Source organism: Pleurodeles waltl, chromosome 12 (assembly GCF_031143425.1).
Source record: "Pleurodeles waltl isolate 20211129_DDA chromosome 12, aPleWal1.hap1.20221129, whole genome shotgun sequence".
NCBI lineage: Eukaryota > Metazoa > Chordata > Amphibia > Caudata > Salamandridae > Pleurodeles > Pleurodeles waltl.
In genome coordinates this window covers 645,309,465-645,328,699 of record NC_090451.1, presented here as the reverse complement: position 1 = coordinate 645,328,699, position 19,235 = coordinate 645,309,465, and the positions used below count along the sequence as shown (strand labels likewise).

The 19,235-nt window shown below is 42.2% G+C and overlaps 1 protein-coding gene across 1 annotated transcript in view; it reads right to left on the bottom strand.

The window, feature by feature from the left end:
* Nucleotides 1-16,593: 16,593 nt before the first annotated feature.
* Nucleotides 16,594-19,235, bottom strand: part of CA14 (carbonic anhydrase 14) — a 76,544-nt gene continuing 73,902 nt past the window's right edge. The window contains exon 11 of the mRNA XM_069218219.1: nucleotides 16,594-17,833. Within this exon, the coding sequence (XP_069074320.1) occupies nucleotides 17,746-17,833 (88 nt within the window). The 3' untranslated portion in view covers nucleotides 16,594-17,745. The remainder of the gene's footprint in view (nucleotides 17,834-19,235) is intronic.

The window sequence follows — 19,235 nt, the reverse complement described above, 5'->3', positions numbered from 1 at the left end:
TTGTCCCAAACGCAAGACTGCACATGAGGCCCTTACAACAATGCCTAGCATCACAGTGGTCTCAAGCACAGGGTCACCTTCTAGATCTGGTGTTAATAGACCGCCAAACTTACCTCTCGCTTCTGTGGTGGAACAACATAAATTTAAACAAGGGGCGGCCTTTCCAAGACCCAGTGCCACAATACGTAATAACAACAGATGCTTCCATGACAGGGTGGGGAGCACACCTCGATCAACACAGCATACAAGGACAATGGAACGTACATCAAACAAAACTGCATATCAATCACCTAGAACTTCTTGCAGTTTTTCAAGCACTAAAAGCTTTCCAACCAATAATAGTTCACAAATACATTCTCGTCAAAACAGACAACATGACAACAATGTATTATCTAAACAAGCAGGGAGGGACGCACTCCACGCAGTTAAGCCTGTTAGCACAAAAAATTTGGCATTGGGCAATTCACAACCAAATTCGCCTAATTGCACAGTTTATACCAGGGATACAAAATCAACTCGCAGACAATCTCTCTCGAGATCACCAACAGGTCCACGAATGGGAAATTCACCCCCAAATACTGAACACTTATTTCAAACTCTGGGGAACACCTCAGATAGACTTGTTTGCGACAAGGGAGAACGCAAAATGCCAAAACTTCGCATCCAGATACCCACACAAACAATCCCAAGGCAATGCCCTATGGATGAACTGGTCAGGGATATTTGCTTACGCTTTTCCTCCTCTCCCTCTCCTTCCTTACCTGGTAAACAAACTCAGTCAAAGCAAACTCAAACTCATATTGATAGCACCAACTTGGGCAAGGCAACCCTGGTACACAACGCTGCTAGACCTATCAGTGGTACCCTGCATCAAATTGCCCAACAGGCCAGATCTGTTGACACAGCACAACCAAAAAATCAGACACCCAGATCCAGCATCGCTGAATCTAGCAATCTGGCTCCTGAAATCCTAGAATTCGGGCACTTACAACTTACCCAAGAATGTATGGAAGTCATAAAACAAGCAAGAAGGCCATCCACCAGGCACTGCTATGCAAGTAAATGGAAGAGGTTTGTTTGCTACTGCCATATTAATCAAATACAACCATTACACACAACTCCAGAACATGTAGTGGGTTACTTGCTTCACTTACAAAAATCTAACCTAGCTTTCTCTTCCATTAAGATTCACCTTGCAGCAATATCTGCATACCTGCAGACTACCTATTCAACTTCCCTATATAAAATACCAGTCATTAAAGCATTCATGGAGGGCCTTAGGAGAATTATACCACCAAGAACACTACCTGTTCCTTCATGGAACCTAAATGTTGTCCTAACTAGACTTATGGGTCCACCTTTTGAACCCATGCACTCCTGCGACATACAGTTCCTAACCTGGAAGGTGGCATTTCTCATCGCCATTACTTCCCTGAGAAGAGTAAGCGAGATTCAGGCGTTTACTATACAGGAACCTTTTATACAACTACACAAAAATAAAGTCGTCCTAAGGACCAATCCTAAATTTTTGCCAAAGGTTATTTCACCGTTCCATCTAAATCAAACAGTGGAACTTCCGGTGTTCTTTCCACAGCCAGATACCGTAGCTGAAAGGGCACTACATACATTAGATGTCAAAAGAGCATTAATGTATTACATTGACAGAACAAAGAACATCAGAAAGACTAAACAACTCTTTATTGCATTTCAAAAACCTCATGCAGGAAACCCAATTTCAAAACAAGGTATAGCCAGATGGATAGTTAAATGCATCCAAATCTGCTACCTTAAAGCTAAACGACAGCTGCCCATTACACCAAGGGCACACTCAACCAGAAAGAAAGGTGCTACCATGGCCTTTCTAGGAAACATCCCAATGCAAGAAATATGTAAGGCAGCCACATGGTCTACGCCTCACACTTTCACCAAGCATTACTGTGTAGACGTGTTATCCGCACAACAAGCCACAGTAGGTCAAGCTGTATTAAGGACATTATTTCAGACTACTTCCACTCCTACAGGCTGATCCACCGCTTTTGGGGAAATAACTGCTTACTAGTCTATTGCAGAACATGCGTATCTACAGCGACAGATGCCATCGAACTGAAAATGTCACTTACCCAGTGTACATCTGTTCGTGGCATCAGTCGCAGTAGATTCGCATGTGCCCACCCGCCTCCCCGGGAGCCTGTAGCAGTTTGGAAGTTACCTTCAATTATTTATATATGTATCATCTCAACCTTAAATAAGTGCATACTTAGTCACTCCATTGCATGGGCACTATTACTACAATTCAACTCCTACCTCACCCTCTGCGGGGAAAAACAATCGAAGATGGAGTCGACGCCCATGCGCAATGGAGACAAAAGGAGGAGTCACTCGGTCCCGTGACTCGAAAGACTTCTTCGAAGAAAAACAACTTGTAACACTCCGGCCCAACACCAGATGGCGAGCTATTGCAGAACATGCGAATCTACTGCGACTGATGCCACGAACAGATGTACACTGGGTAAGTGACATTTTCATTATGCTGCTACGCAGTGTTCCTGATGATTGTGCCTTTGTAAACCCGACCCCTCCATTTCTTCTTTTTGTTGAACACTGGAATATAGCATTAATTAGGATGTCCTTTTGTTAACGTTTATTATGCTACACAAAGATCATTTGCACATACTATAAAAGGACCCCATCATTTATCCCTCCCCCCTCTATTGGTATTCACCTTCCCGTTTCAACATCACAGTGCTGCCATGCCATGGAGACTTGAACTCTGTTACTGATATGGAATGGAGCAAGAGTCACTGCGTTCGAAGTACTCCGTGGACGTACTAGATCATATTGCTGGTTTGTTCTGTCCATTCACGGCAAGTGATGAGTATTGTTGATTTATATCAATTAAACTACGTTTTTTAAAAAAAAGTCTTGTTGCAGTTACTGTGTGGATAGCACTAGGTGTGTTGTTGTTGGGTGGATCAGTTAAGCAGGTGGTAAGAGATTTCTGGCATGCTTGAAATGTATGCCACAAGTTAAATTCAATTATTTTTTGTTGAGTTCACTAGCAAATTACCTTGATAAAGCAAAGCAGGATTGTTGGTGCAAAAGAGAGCAGGACACAATGCATAATTTAATTTCCGTGTAAAAACATCTAAGCAAAATGCCGAGGGATATTTGCCTGAAACAAAAAGTGTTTTTTAAGAATAATCTGAAAGAGGAAAAAGGCGAGAGCTTAATTTATGGGTGATCTTGAGGTATCTACATTTTTTGAGAACTAAATGCAAAAGACTTGAAGTGCACAAAGGCAGAAAAAGAGGGGGGTTGATTATTAGGGTTTGGGATGAAAAGGGATTGAGCAAAGAGGTTAGGTCGTTTTTAGAAATAATCCAAAACGGGGAAAGAGTAAGAGTTTAACAGAAGGGTGATGTTGGTTGTTTCCAGTGTTCAGAGAAATCGGTGCCAACAATGACGTGCTAACTGGAACATGGATTAATGGACCTTAAGCAGTATGATCTAAGATGTTGAATGATGTGAGCTAAAATGAACACAGAGGTGAAAAAGAGCACATCAATGAGACTATCACAGCCTATAAAAGATTTCAAACACCAGAGAAAACCGATTCTCAGAAATGCCGATCAGCAAGCGAGAAAATAATACACTTGATATCAGAAGAGAATGTACCGTTCAAAAACTATTGATTATGAGAGTAAAGAAAGTAGTTACTTGAGGGACTCTTTACATAAGCCTAGCAGAATACCTGTCAACGTTTGTCAGGCGCTTACATGAGCATCCCTCATTGTGTTCATAAAGCACTATTGTCTGAATAGTAAAGTTCACTGAGAGGGGCATTTTGCTTGCTCAGCCCTGCAGGACTTTCTGGTTTAAGTCCATCCACAGACAATCTTCCAAATAGTTACAGCTTTGGTATCTATTCTAGAAGGTGAGGAATCTGCAGCTGGACGTTTGCCAGAAGAACAAGTTATTTACCTTCAATAACACTCTTTCAGGTAGAGACTCTACCAAGGTGCAGATTCCTCACCACCCACCCATCCTTACTGTTTTGTGATTGCACAATATCCATTAATAAAATGCCACGTTTAAGAATCTGCACACTGGTCACCCTACATTGGTTTTGGAGCTCTACATATGGGCCCTCACTGCCTCAAAAACAACCAACTTCAGCTCACGCAAATGGCACTTATATGGGCTCCACATGTAAACGGTGTCAGTGTGGAGCTGCACTGCGCCATCTACCAGCACACAGAGGTACTGCTGAAAAGTTTCTGGGTCCAGTGTGATGCCTGGAAAATATTCAAAAGGTGAGGAGTATGCTACTAGATAGTATCCTCTAGAGAGAGCAATACCGAAGGTAAAGTAACTTGTTTGTAAGCTGTTCCATGAATGGGTTGGTTTTTTGCAAGGTCACTTTGTTAGTGCTCATTACGGTTTAATGGCATCAGAGCTGGCCTTCACCTAGTATTGTTCCCTGCCATAGATGAAGTGAATGAAAAAGGTGAAACTTCTTCCACAGCCACGTGACCCTTTGCTTTCCATATATAGAATATTGTATCTGTCCTTTGCAGCATTCTGACCTCTGCATGTTCTTGCATGCATGCATGCATGCTTGCTTGCTTGCTTGTTTGTGTTCTCAGAAGCCTGGCCTATGCCAAGAAGAGAATGTCTGCATACACCAGACTGTGACCCAAGCGCTGCTAGCGCTCAACAACATATAAAGGAATAGATATTTCTGCTACTCCACTATGCCCAGTTGCTTGCTTTCCTGTTTCAAGCTTACGATGCCTTCCTAGCAGTGATATGCTGGTCCATCATTTTTATTCTGACAAGGCTTACTCAACTTTCCTTCCCGTAAAATAAGTATTGTTAAGTTGGGTAATAGTAACTTCTGATATTTACAGCACACAGAAATGGCCGAGGTGTGGTACAAAGTATTGCATAAGTAAACAAGTTGTGATCTATTATTATGAGATGTTAAGCAGATATGGCCTAAAGATTTTTTTGACTGCAGTCCCCCTGTGTAAAAAAAAAAGCTGTAGCATCAAAATAAAAACCTAGCACACGAGCATAAATAGGAAAAGAGGAGTATTAGGTTATTATACAATTTTGGGTAGGGTCCACACACTAGAACAGAGACCTAGTGAACCCAACCTAGGTGCAATTTACATGTACCTGGTGCGAATCACTGGCTAGGACAGGAACTTATAAATTAGTGCGAAATAAGCTGGTGCTGCGCCGTGGAACTGAAGGGCACATTAGGTGGCCTGTCGATGAGACCGAGCCAGGGTCGGATGGAATGGACAGGTAATCGGCCTTTGCCCGAGGGGCAGGTGGCAGAGGACGGTGGCCCATTTTTTTGGCTGCTGAGGCCTTATTTGAAAGTTAGTCTGAACATGTCACAAAACCAGGCCCAGACCCTTTATTTTCCATTTGCAAAACGACAATGGGCCGAACAGAGCAGGCATAGCACGTGGTGCACCTCCACCCACCCATGAGATGATTCTTCTAAGCAGCACAATTAACAGAGCTTAGGTGTGGGCAGGAGGCTTGTGTCCCCCGCAGCAGACCACAAAAATCGGACTATCATCTATGCGCTGCCAGTCTTCTCCCATTAAGATTGGAGGGTCATTGTGATGCTCTACTGTGGACGCCAGAAGAGCAATGGGACAAGAGGAAAGCACTAAGAATCCCAAAAGCTTTAACAATTTTAAATGTAACAATAGGAATGAAAACGGGTTCAACAAATCCACATTTTTTTTTACTTTTTCGGTACAAAAAAAACAACCAAAAAACCCTTAGTCAACCGCTATCCCGAGGTACAACGTTAAAGGCAGGGGAGTGCTTGAGAAGGAAAGGATAAAGAGATAAAAGGAAATGAGAAACTAGAGGGAGAGAGGTAAGAGACTAAAGAGAAGATGGCGTAAGGAAAATTGAGTGGGGAGAATGGTAGAATGAGATTGGTGAAGAGAGCGAGTTAAGGGTGGGAAACAAAAGTGGAGAGAAAGGAGATGGCGACGTGCAGTGCTTGAAATGGAAAAATTAAAGTGCAGGTACTCTGTGCCAGAGTACCTGCTTGTTTCTGAGAAATGCCGGTACTCTCCAGGTAAAAGTATTAAATTTTTCTTGAAATATGCTGGTACTCTCCCTCTCAAAATAAAAAAGTGCCGGTACTCAGTACCGGCCCATTTAAAGCACTGGCGACGTGAGAAAAACAGTGAATGATGAAGTAAGGGATGGCTGGAGAAGATGATGTGAGAAGTTCTGTGGACAGTGAGAGTACAGAAAAAATAAATTGGGGCCTCATACATACTCCTTAGTTCTCTGACGGTCCTCCTTAGGTTTTACCGCTTCCACCAGAAATAAATGACTTTTCTTACCACCAACTCTAAATTTAGGATCTTGGACTATCCAATACAAGACGTAGAATAAAGCCCCTCTACATCCCGGAATCACCTTGGGAAGAATTTGCAAACTCAAAGCAATCACAAGGGCAGCAATCCTTTACATTTCTATGGGAAATGGGGTTCTGCAGATTTTGAGGCTTGCTAAAGAAGAGAGTTTATGACTGCAGGAAGGCAATGAATAAAACACACCAAAATATAACATATTTTTGTAGTGTAGGACACAAAATATTTTAAAAGCTGGATGGAAATTAGTGTGACTAACAAAAAAAAAGATCAAAGGAAGAATTTGCAAGACAGAAAAGAGAACTGAAGTAAAACTCGAAACAGAGTGGGGAATAAAGAGAAGGATGCAGAAAGAATGAACAGGAGCTTACATATGAGACAGAGGAGTAAGAGAGATGGGCAACTTTATAGTTTAAGAACAAGAAAGGTGAAGACAGGGAAACAGATCAAGGTGAGGGAAAAGGGAAAAATGAGAGATTAAGAGTAAGAGACACAGGGAAAAAGAAATGAAAAACAAAAGAGAAGGGAAATGATTGGGAAGGAGAATGATAAAGGGGAGAGTGAAATAGATAATGTGGACTGAGAGCATGACGGATGTATGTAGATAAAGGACAAAATCTGATATAATAGATGGAGAGGCATATAGAAACATACAACAAATCCAATAAATGCATTGGGTTAGAATGTGAGAGTGGAGGTGAAATGATGAAATAAAAAAGGGGACAGGGGAGGGAGCGAATGAATGTTCATGTGTATGGGTGAGTGAAAGCATGGGCACAGATAATATATACAAAATTAAATTAAATGCTGGAGTTGGAGTTCCTGTAGCATGTCAAGCAGATTCGGGTCATGTCTGTTATCACAGCATAAAAGTTATCCAGTACCAAGCTGTCTTGCATCGTCACAATATGACCTGTACAGTGGCTTCAATGGATCCATGAAAGCCTTAGATGTGTACAGCCATTGATACCTGAGGTTTAGCAGGGAGTTTTCTGGCCACCTAAAAGGGAGGAGGCAGAAGTCTCAATGTGAACAGGAAAGTCAGTGACTTGAAGCATGTAAGAACTTTTGGGATGTAGAACTGAGTAAGAGTTCCATGGTCTGAGGATAAGAAGGAACCTCAAGGTCTTCAGTTGAGCAGACGCTTTGGAGCTTTGATGATCAATGCCCCTAAGAACACCCCTGAGAAGGAACCTCCGGGCATCTGATAGAGAAAGGGAGCCTAAGTTAACAACAGTGAAAATAAGCCTTGGGCACCACATGGTGAGCAGGAGCCATTAGGGCAAGCAGGAGTCCTTAAGACCTTAAAAAAGAGCAAGGCTTTGGCGAAGTGAGAGTGAGCACAAACCTCAGGAACCCGATTGATGAGCTCCGGGTTAGGGACCTAAATGTCTCTGAAGCAAATGTTCACTCACAGTGCTCATTAGGAGCATTTATGGTGAGTAGGAGCTTCAAAGATCTGGCACAGACCGTGAACCTTATTCCCTTACGGTGAGCAGAGCTGAAAGGGGCCTACACAAACAAATACAATGTGCAGAATCTCATGGTGAGCTCTGTTTTCAGGGAAATGAGGGTACCAGTGAAGAATAATCACAAGTTACTGGTCCTACGTGCACCCAGGGAAATTAGGTGACAAGAAAATCAGCTGGAACACAAAGGCACCTGAGAGTAAGTTGGAACCTTGAGATCTGAGTCTGAGCAGGATCTTCAGGGGACAGAAGACTGGAAATGGTCTTAAGGATTCTATTGGTAATTGGGTAGTTTAAAGACCAACTGATGGTGAGGAAAATCTTCAAGTCCTTAGGTTAAAAGGACATAGGGCCATTAGGGTGAATAGAAGACTACAGACTTAAGGATGAGCCTCTGATGTCATGTTGGTCAGTGGCAAGTGAGAGTCCCTAAAAATGTCCAGGAGATTTAGGACCTAACATGGAATTCAGAGATAGAAGGGTGAGTAAGGGCTTAGGGATCTAAGAGTGAGCAACAGATTCAGGCACCTGAGAACAAGACTTATTGGTCTGTAAGTATGTGTCAGAAGACATGTGGGTGACCTGCAATGGAATAATGGTGTTCCAGTCTTGGATAATGTTACTGGTCCTAGAGTCCTTAAAAAGCTTAATTTACCACATTGTTTCCCAAAATGTAATCCCAGATACTGCCCATGCAATGTTTCAAGAAAGGTTGTGACCCGCCCATGTGGGCAACTCTTTTTTTGGATGCCCCGGCCAAATTTGGTCCCAATCCGTCCCTGGCAACAGCGAGTAATCACTGTGTTGTGGATGTACTAACCAATAGCAAGTGCAAACTGCAAATTGTTGTGGGAAGGGAGTAAGAACTCACTGGAGAAGAGGTCGCTCCCAGTCCCCCAACATTTTTGCAAATTTTCAAGTCAGCTTGAGACTGGTATTTGGTACAAGGGAACCTTGAGCCCGCTATTGTGGTTTTGTGGTCTTGAGGTCTGTGAATGTAGTGATTATTGGGAGGCACCACTGTAATGTTATTGCTACTCGGGGTCTGCAACCCTTACTTCAAAATTTGCCCTCATGCCTATGTGGGAGAGTGAGATTTGCCCACCCTTCTCAGTGTTGGCTGTCACATTCGGACAATAGATCCAACATCGCTAATACGGTCAAACAGACACTTGGGGGTATAATGCAGGCCCCTGTGACATAGCTCCCTCCCCCCCTCCCCAAACTTTCAAGTGGGTCCCTATTCAGCCCAAATCCAATGAATATCTGGGGGATATAGAAGAGTCTGGTTGTTTCCCCAATTTTGCAGGCTGGCACCATCTTTTGTATTATGCCGCTGACAGACACGTACCTCTGGGGGCTGGAGAGCGAGTGGGGGCCTGCTGGTGACCAACATCAAAACTGTCCAACAAACTTTCCAGCTTCCCAGGGGAATTCCCAGAGCTCAATAGGGTCAGTCCAGGGCAGTAGTCTACTAACTCTTTACTGCTGACCCAACGATCCCCTCATGTAAAAAGAGTGAAAAACGTATCGTTTCACAATTATTCCTAACATTGTCCGGTTTAACCATTTAATAGTTCAAACACTGCAGTTATGTTATCCCTCTTATAAACACAGAAATAATTGTCATCATCATATGGGGAACCTGGACTCCCTAAAGTGTGAAAGTATTCACAGTGATCCTTTATCGAAAATGGGCGTGTGGGGTGGGAGGCTTTGATGGTTATTTGCAGACCTTAGGCCGACTTGACACCTACTCCCAGCAAGGACATGAGGGACAACATATATTATGTTGGCCCATTACATAGCGCCTGTTTGTTTTTAGCTAAAAGCACGGCACTTTTTCCAGCATGATGCTCCTCTTGGCAGTGCTCCCCATAATCACCCACCCCCCTAGTTTAAAGAGCTTTCAACTGGGTGGACACGCAAATGGAGGAAAAGAGAAGGCTGGTCCTGGCTCTACCTGCTCCTGTCTTTCGCCAAAGCGTTTCTCCGAGTTGAAATGAGAAGCTAGGAAGCTAGAGATATAATAATAATATGTACACTTATCCCTTTAATCCCCTGTACGTGAACTAGCGTCACAAATAAAACTATCATGACAGTAGAGGGAGCTAAAAGTTTGTTCTTAATTCAGTGATACCTCCTTTCTCTAAAGCTGTTAAAGTTCTTATGCTCTTTCATTGTTCCAGGCCATTAAGTCTGATGTATGATGTAGGTAAAGTCTGATTTTGAACTTCTCACTTCAGCAATGGTTGCTTTTAAGTTTTCTTTCTTTTTCTGTGGTATGCGGAGAACGCCTAACAACGAGAATGAACACTGCCACGTTAATGCTTCCCGAGAGACCCACGGTTGAGACTCTTCCCTCAGATGCCAACGGCCGTGGCGCGCGAGGAGGCAGACAAACGGGGCTTAAATACGAACGCTGGGCGCGCGCACATTGGACAGCTCTAAAGAGCCTCGTGGACATCCGTGAGGTCAGCGCGCGCAGTCTGAAGAGACCCCATGACGCTGCAACGCCACCGCCCTTAACTCTGAACGAGACTGGCCCCCGCGCTTTTCTCGGCTGCCGAAAACTCGCAGACTAGCATTTTCTTGGCTTCTCAAGGAACTGTACTTGTCTCAGGAGCTTTCACTGATGGCGGGGAGTCTGGCCAGGGCACCTGAGTCTTCCAAATCCCAGACATTCTTTGGCCTTGGGCTGAAAGGAGTCCGCTTGAAGGGTTGGGGGCGCCTTTGAGTGGTGTAGAATTTGCAGGCAGTGGCGTAACGAAATTTAAGCGCCCCTCTCAACTTATTTGGAGGGCCTGGGGCCTTTGTCACGCTAGTGACAGCAGGGGCTGAAAGGGCCTGTGTAAACCCCCACCCCACCCCAAAACCCAGCCCCTGCAGGTGGTGCTACTGGTTGGTGCCCATAAACCGTTCCGAAATAACCATTTGTGTAGACCGGCACAATGACTGCACCAAAAGATTCTAAGTAGGGTTGCCACCTGACTTTTTTTTCACCAGCATCACTAAAAGCCAATATTTTTCCTCAAGTAAATATAAGAAAACAGTTAAAAATGTGTTCTAGCGCTTCCTTAAGGATCCGTGACTATTAATTGAGGTAAACAATGACAGAAAGGCCATGTTAAAATAAATACCAACTATTTTCTATAAAATTCTATATAAGTTTTATGTCCGGGCCTATGCAGAATCTTCAAAGTTAGCTACCCTAATGCTAGGCATGCTGCATATGTGTAAATGGTTTTCACATCCAGGTATTTCCCATATATTATGCACTAAATGATTATCAATCCTAGCTACAACCAACCCACTAGGCTTTAGGAGCCTCTCAGCCTGGTTATAGCCAGGGCCAATGAAATTCTGCGACTTTCGCGTTTCCCACATAAATATGGATTTGCTGCACTCGCCACATAATCCCTCATATTCTGCATAATCTGCAAAATTTAACACAGAAAATTTCCTAGCTCAAACGGATCAAAAGTTTTTAAAATCACGTGACCTGTGTTGCCGTGCAGTGGAAGGCCCTATGCAAAGGTTGACTGATCATCTTTAAATTGCTTCTTACTGTTTTTGGATGTTAATCTGGTACTAATGAGGTGAAACTTTTGTCCAAATTGTGTTAACGTGAAAAAATGACAAAATTATGAAGTAATGCTATCATAAAATGCATAATTTGGTCCTCCCCTGCAGCATAATTCCTATTGCCCTAGTTGTAGGCCACTTCTGGATCCCTAGGCAAATAGCTGACCCAGGTACAATTCACCTCAATTTTACAGGAAGAAGTTAATCTCACCTGGGACACCTACAACCTATTCTAACAGTAGCATCTGTGGCAACTGTCTTTACTGCTAACTATAAATGGATGACAGTAACTCTAGTTTTTCTGACGACCCTCCTGGCCTCAGACTGAGGTAATCCGCTCCACCGTATCATGTACTAACTCACTACCTGATTCCCATATCTTTAAAAGAACGTGGAAGGTTGCTGGTAACTAAAGGGCACAGATACAAGTCACATGAGCCCACATAACGAATCACTGTATTCTAAGAAGACATCTGCAAAGACTTCCACAGACTGCTTGTCACCCAAGGACATTACATAGTCTAATGTGCAGGTTCCAAATAATCCTATACCCTGAACACCAACATCCTGTTATCACAAAACAATGTTCTAACACAGTAGATCTTGGCAAATCTCCTTTATTGAACTTTTTTAATGGAAAACAGTAATGCAGTCTATCAAGGTAGATCTCTGAACTCTCTCCTTCACATGTTACCTCCTAAGATCCTTAAGATATCATGGTAGAGACACAACCAGCAAACGGAATGGTATTGAGAACACTAAGAAAATTAGCAAAGCAATTCGAGCTCTGCAGAGCTAATCAGTGTTTCCAGTATGCCACAAAAAGAATACATCAGTCTCTCACGTCTTTATCCATCACACGGCCAACTGCTACATCCTACTGCACGATAACGCCACCTTGGTGGTATTCATGCATGACGTGGAAACACTTCCTGCATAGACTCACAGCAAATTATTTTTCCAACCACACACCCACAGGGTGTAGCATGTTAAGCATGCATATAAATGCTTCAGTGCTCCATGGGGTTGGAGTAAGTACTATAGATATACTGCAATATACTCTCTGACATTCAAATATTTTTTTTCTATAGTTTTACACTCTCAAATTGCGAGCTATGGCAAAAACCTTCCTCCTACTATAGTCAAAAAAGCCTGCCTGAACAATTACCCGACAAAGTTATCAATTGTTTTCCTATTCTTTATTTTATTGAATAAACCTCTCTTTACCTTCCATCCTGTGCGTGCTTCCACTTTCTGAGTATAGCCTACTTTAAGTTGCATGACTGCCCGACTTCTCTATTATTCTACTTCTTCAAATTGCTCACACATAATTTCCTGGATCACAACATTTCCTTCTTTTTTGGAAACCACTTCCTGGAACCTAACAACACTTCTCTGCTACCTTATCTACTTACCCTTCCACAGCTGCCTGAACTTACATACCCACTTCCAATGATCACACCTAACTCCTATTAATTTGATCTACAAAAAATAAATGCATGGAATGGTTTTCTTGAGAGCCCAAAACCAATAACCAACAATAATCTGTAACTAGCGGAATAACCACTAACCCTGGGCTCCGGAGTAGTTGAGCACTCACTGTTGATGCGTTGAAACTCTTTGTTTCAAGTGCTATATAACAAAATGGAACTATGGGTCTGTCTCAAACATTTTCATCAATTAGCTATACATTTGTCTGCACCAGCAACGAGGGGGGACGCCCTGACTGTTCGTTTACAAGATCTTGAAAACGGTTGCATAAATGGAAAAGAATCCAAAATGTGTTATTTTTGATGAAAAGTTACTAAAAGAGTCATTAATATCCAGTGAATAGGAAGTGTAGATGGAGTGAAGGACAAAGGAGATAACTGGAGAAAGGGAACAGGGATTATCTGATCTTCGTTCTCTTTTGAGGAGAGTGATAGGTGGGAATGTTCTTGGTGGAGATAGAGAAATAGAAAATCAGTAGTAGGTAATTAAAGATGGGAAATGGAATAGAGAAAAGTTGTTATACAGTGAAGAATCATTTTTAATGAATAGAAGTCTGGCGGAGATGGTGACAATCACAATCGGAGGAAATAAGAGAGGAAGATTGAAGTCATCAAGAGGGAGCTGTGGCGATAACTGGGGGGGGGGGGGGAGGAGTAAAAGCATGCGCATAGCTTGGTCAGTAAGATTGGTGGGTTGTGAGCTACAGATTTCCCAACAATCACGCTGGCACATAAGGTTAAAATACATTATATGACAATCCGGGTGCACAAAAGGGGCTTAAGGGGCAGGAGAAAGAGAAAGGAATGCAGAGTGGTAGGTACTAAGTGAGAGAAAGGACATTATTCTGTGAAATACCCAACATTTTTGAAGTCTTTACAAACAGAGAGGCAGAGTATGTGTGGGTTTTTGTCTGTGTGTAAAAATTCCTGGTGAAATCCAGCAGACACCTAACTATACCCAACTAAAAGTACCTGTACCCAACTATTTATCACAAAATACAAATATTATGGGGTGGAACATCCCAACCCCTACCCCCGAAACTACAGGAGTCACTTCTCATAGTGCACATCTGCTACACCAGTCGCAATCTAAATATGCCTATCTCAGATGCCTGTTTTTCTAGCAACAATTTTTTTCAACTTAGAACTAAGTTGGTTGCAATCAGTGTCAAGCTAAAAAGTTAGTCTTTTGTAAGTTTCACAGAAATGCACTAACTAGAGTTCGTAACTTGGTTGATTTAATGTATGTGTCACCCTATTCATGACTGGTACTTACAAATATCTTGCTACTAAATAGTTAGGGTATGCTATACAAAAAAAAGCTCTAATAAAGATGAAAATGATTTCAGAGGTGAGGCATTTATCCGGACAAAAAGTGGAATTTGTCTTTAAACCAAGTGGTGCAAAAGGGCGATGGTGGCACATTTTGCTTTATGTTTGTTGTTTTATTTTGTCACTTATTTCATGTTACCTACAGAGTACATGCTTGCTTCTAATAAACCTTTTCTGGCCACGTGCACATGGCAGGCATTTAAGATTAGCAGTGTCTGGCACTACGGAAGTGTGTTTAATGGAAATCCTTGCGCCAACATTAACCAAGACAAATGCCTTCTTTCTACAAGCACCTGGACAGACTGAGATGCTATGGATCAAATTGAAACAATGTTTCAATTTTAATTTTGCTATTTGTATTCCTTATTAAAATTTAGAAAGAAGAATATAAGTTTTATTATGTTGCTTAGGGGAAGAGAATTTGACTGTTATCCCAACCATCTAAAGAGGGTAGGAGAGATGCACTGAATAAGCCTAGAAATCTGCTTGCTGAAATTAGACTTGTATTACATTCATAAAATCTAGATATTGTTTGAGAAATATCAATTTGAAGGTTTAGAGGACGGAAGACAATTGAAGAGTTTCTTACGGAGCACAGAACATTTGCGTGATCACATACGTTTCCAGGACATGGCTAGACAAGCGCACTGTCTAAATGATTCTTACCTGCCTGTTCACTACAGGGGCTCTAAAGGGCGGCCTTATGGCTGTATTTTTTTGTCAACTAAGGTACTTTGGAGGCCTACTGACCTTTGAAATGTAAAGTGAATCTTGCAATATCTACTGCTCTCAGGTAGAATCAAAAATTACAAAAAAACGTGATGGAAGAAAACCTTGAATGACTCTTAGGCACTGGTAATTCCTTGGGCTGCATCCCAAGCCATGTTTTCTTTTTGCTCATCATGCTACCTCAGATGAATCCCAGGCAACTGTAAATTAGTCTTGATCCCTTCTCCAATAGGAACGGTCCTGCCAGATCTGCCAAGCCAGGAAATCTCTGCACTAGAACATAGGCAACCCAAGACCAGTTTCAGACTTGTTGGGGCTCTTCAGTCAGTGTTGCTTGGTGCCAAGGACACAGCGAGCACAGGACGTATGTCGGTGCATACCTGTTTTACACAGCGTGACACAATGGAGAATACACATAGTGGTGAATGGGATGCTAGCTTTGGGCATGAAGCTGACTGCATGGTACTGACTCTCTCTAGAAAAAGTATCTCTAGAACAACTCTTTCTATTGGAAGCTGACGTCAGATAAATAGTCGTCTCTTGTTTAAATGTCCTCCCCAATATAAATGTAGACTTGAACTTGGCAGCACTCCCAGTAATCCGACAGGCCAAGGCCCTTCCTCAAAGGTTTGAAGATGTTTCACCACATCACACCAATATTCAAGGAACTACATGGGTTTTCCATCCTAGCCCACAGCATCTTCAGAACCCTATGCATTATTTAAAAGGCCATCCAAATCAACACCTGCAGACTCTGCTGAGAAAGTGACCAACTTTGTGGGCAGCACCATACCATAAACCAGAACATCGCCAGAATAGAGACCGATAAACTTGAGAAGGAAAAGATCAGTCACAAGCCTTCTCCAACTACGCACTGAGATTGTGGATGAACATCATATAATTGACAAAAATAGTGAAGACTTGTGTCTTCGAAGAGCACTACTCACTAAAAAATAACAAGCATTGGCAAAGCCAATAGGTTTCACCTATGCAAAATCTGTTAGCTTTGTTAATTGTTTGGGTGGCCATGTTGTACAGCAGGACAGCAACTGTGCAGCATGGGAATAATACAAACAACTGTACAAAATTGCTATGACACAGTCAACACTTTAAAAAAAACTTTCAACCATGCTGCTGTACAACATGGCCTAAAAGCACAGTGACAAAACCAAATAGGGCTAAACATTGCACATCCCAGTTACACTGTGCATGTAAATCTGGGAAACATACAGTATACAGATTAATGAAAATTGTGACATTGAGTTGTGTTTTATTCTAGCATTTTTTCTTAAAATATTTCATAAGGAAAGAAGGTGTTTGTTGCATTAGGTATGTAGTTCATCCTCTGTGAAATTGCAGAACACAAGTATTTGATGACAAGTCCTCGGGCTCTAGCTTCACTCAGAAGCAAGGAGTTGGCAAATGATGCACAATGCAATTCCACATTTCTTAACACTCAAATCTTGGCTGTCCTGTAAGTACGCAAAGAGTATGTTACAGTAGTATATGCAATTGCTACATATCAATGATCTACAGTATAATGCTTTCTAGTTAAAGCCACATTAGACAATGGTAATTAAAACTATTTTCAGAAGTTTTAATTCTGCATTTGGCATGTTGGTCTCAATTTCCAATTCAAGACATTTTAATGTTGGTCTTCTCCTACCCACCTTTTAAGCTCTTAAAACAATAAAGTTGGGAAAAGAATTCATTCTGCCATCTTACTCCTGCCATTTATTGAATCATATTCAAACACAGAACCGATTTAGAAACAAACCTCAAACATTAAGTGGATCATGTATTTGATGAGGTAACATTTCAGGGGCCCAGGGTAGGCCTCGTTTCACTGTACATCCCGTATGTTGAAAGTTCGAACTTGTTGCTTTGTTTCATTTCTACTCTACATTTCTCAGCACTGAATATCTGCCTCAACCAGAGTTACAAATTTGCAGTTGTCCTTTGTCACTAAGTAGATCAGTAGAGACCTGCATGATCAAAGAGAATACAGGAGATTAAGAACATGCTTATTTATGATATGGGTCGGAATCTTCTAGGAGTAAACATACTCTTGATTCCCTTTCATCTCCATGACAACCCAATATGGTAAATGAAGAGTTAACATTTTTCTAAAAATAACAGCATGTTTTGCAACTGAAGAGATTTAGACATTTATTTATAGTAATTTTCGAGAATATACAATAGCTTGTTTGGTTTAGAACTCACTGGAGCCGTCTACGTGTAATCGGTAGGTACCAAGTTTGAGAGCCAACTGGGCCAATTCAGCATTTCCTCCTTTCAAGTCTGATGAAGTGAGGTGTCAGAGTGAATGCATAACAGTGGTAGGATAGCGGCCCTGTAATGGGTCAATTGTGCTATATACATTCAGCTATTACTTGAAGGTTGGCCTGAAAGGGAACTGCACACGTTTCAAGTGCCCAAACATATTTCATCATGTAGCAGTAATCCGTATGTCCTCGGTGATGCAAACAGTAAGAAGCCACTAAAAGTACCATTTGTCGAATCCTGTGTCAAGCATCCAGCTGTTGGGCCACACCCCAAACCTTGAGTCCGTAACACTGAGTCCACCGATCTGTGTCTCCGAGTAGGAATACAGCGAGGGCCTGACATAGCATCTTTGATTTGTCTAATGGATACACTTGACACTCTGCAAAAGGTCTTTTTGTTCCCAGGACGGCTTTCAGATGTTGGCACTCAGGATTGCTTTCAGATGTTGGCACTGGAGTCCTGTTCAGAAGGGAGGGCACTGGAGGATTTCAGCACAATGTCCTTCTGTCCGGTCCTTTTGCTTGCTCTTTACAGGGGCAGAAAGTAGGACAAGGTTAGGGCACAGGCAAACAGAGACAGTAATCACACAGAGAAAAGTGTTAAAAGATAAGACTATTAGATTCTCACTGGGTTGACATGTGCTTCTACCAGAGGAACAACAGCCGCAGTTGTCATTTACTTGGACTAACCATCATCATAAATGATAGTGAAACGGGCCCTAAGCCAACAATGATGCGGTTATTCCACATTACAAACCTCATCTCCCCCGGCAGACCCCTTCGGCATTGCAGTGCTTCTGTCACTTTTCTTTTCTTTGGTCCTAGATTTCTTAAAGCGGCACTGAATGAAGATAACATGTGCAGTGTGGACGAGGAGCGCCCCTCCTCCATTTAAATAAAATGAACAGAAGGGCTTCTTTGTGGGAGAGACAAAGAGGGACAGGTCACCATCCAAAAGGGACCCAGATCCAGCTCTCCCCAGCTGTTGTACAGACATTGCAGTAGCAGCCAATTTACAGGGTTGGTGCTGTCAGCGGGCCGCCATGGAGATGATTTGGATACCTGCTGCTCTAATATTTTAAGATCCAATGAGCATCTGTCATACAAGCATACATTTGATTCTAAACGTTGGTCATGTATTGACTAAAAGATGTTCAGGGTCATACCTGAAGTACAAAGAAAAATAAGGCTCCAGGGTGGAGCACACTTGCAAAAAATAAGCAAAGACATGCACTAGGCGATACTCCGAAAATAGCCAGATAAGAAAGATAAAGTAACGGAGGGTGGAGTAATCTTTTGCAAGCGCACATAGTTGAAAAGTATACACAGCTGGATAATGAAATTTAGCTTGTTGCCTACCTTGGATGGAAATCTGTCCTTTCTCACGGGGTGGATTTCCAAATCAAATAAAACTGTAACTCCCTGACTTCAAGTGTCTGTTTCTGCAACAGAGCTTTTTAAGCACTGGTTTAGTTCAACTGCTCACCATCTCCAGGTACAGAACTAATAACATCTTTTTCCATTGTCCCTCAAAGGTTCTAAACATAGAATTAGCTAGAGTGCTACACCTGCATTGTGGGAACATGGCAGTGGCATTGTACCTCAGGGACATCTGAAGGATTTTGGGGGCTTGGGACAAACACATTTTATGGCTCTTGTTAGGGATAACTTTGAAGGTACTAACCGCCTTCAATGTATTCACGCTCTACTATGCTAGTTCACAGGTAATTCAGCTTTAAGAACTAGTGTGGCCTTGGTCACAAACATATTTTGGGGACTTCTACTTGAACAATTTGGACTTGACAAGTGGTACAGAGTACACTTCTCCAGAACACAGTTTTTCATATGGATCCCTGGGTAAGAAAAAGGAGTACGGTTTGCAAGAGTCCATCAGCTTACAAGAACTACAGCCATAGTCTGTTAACATAG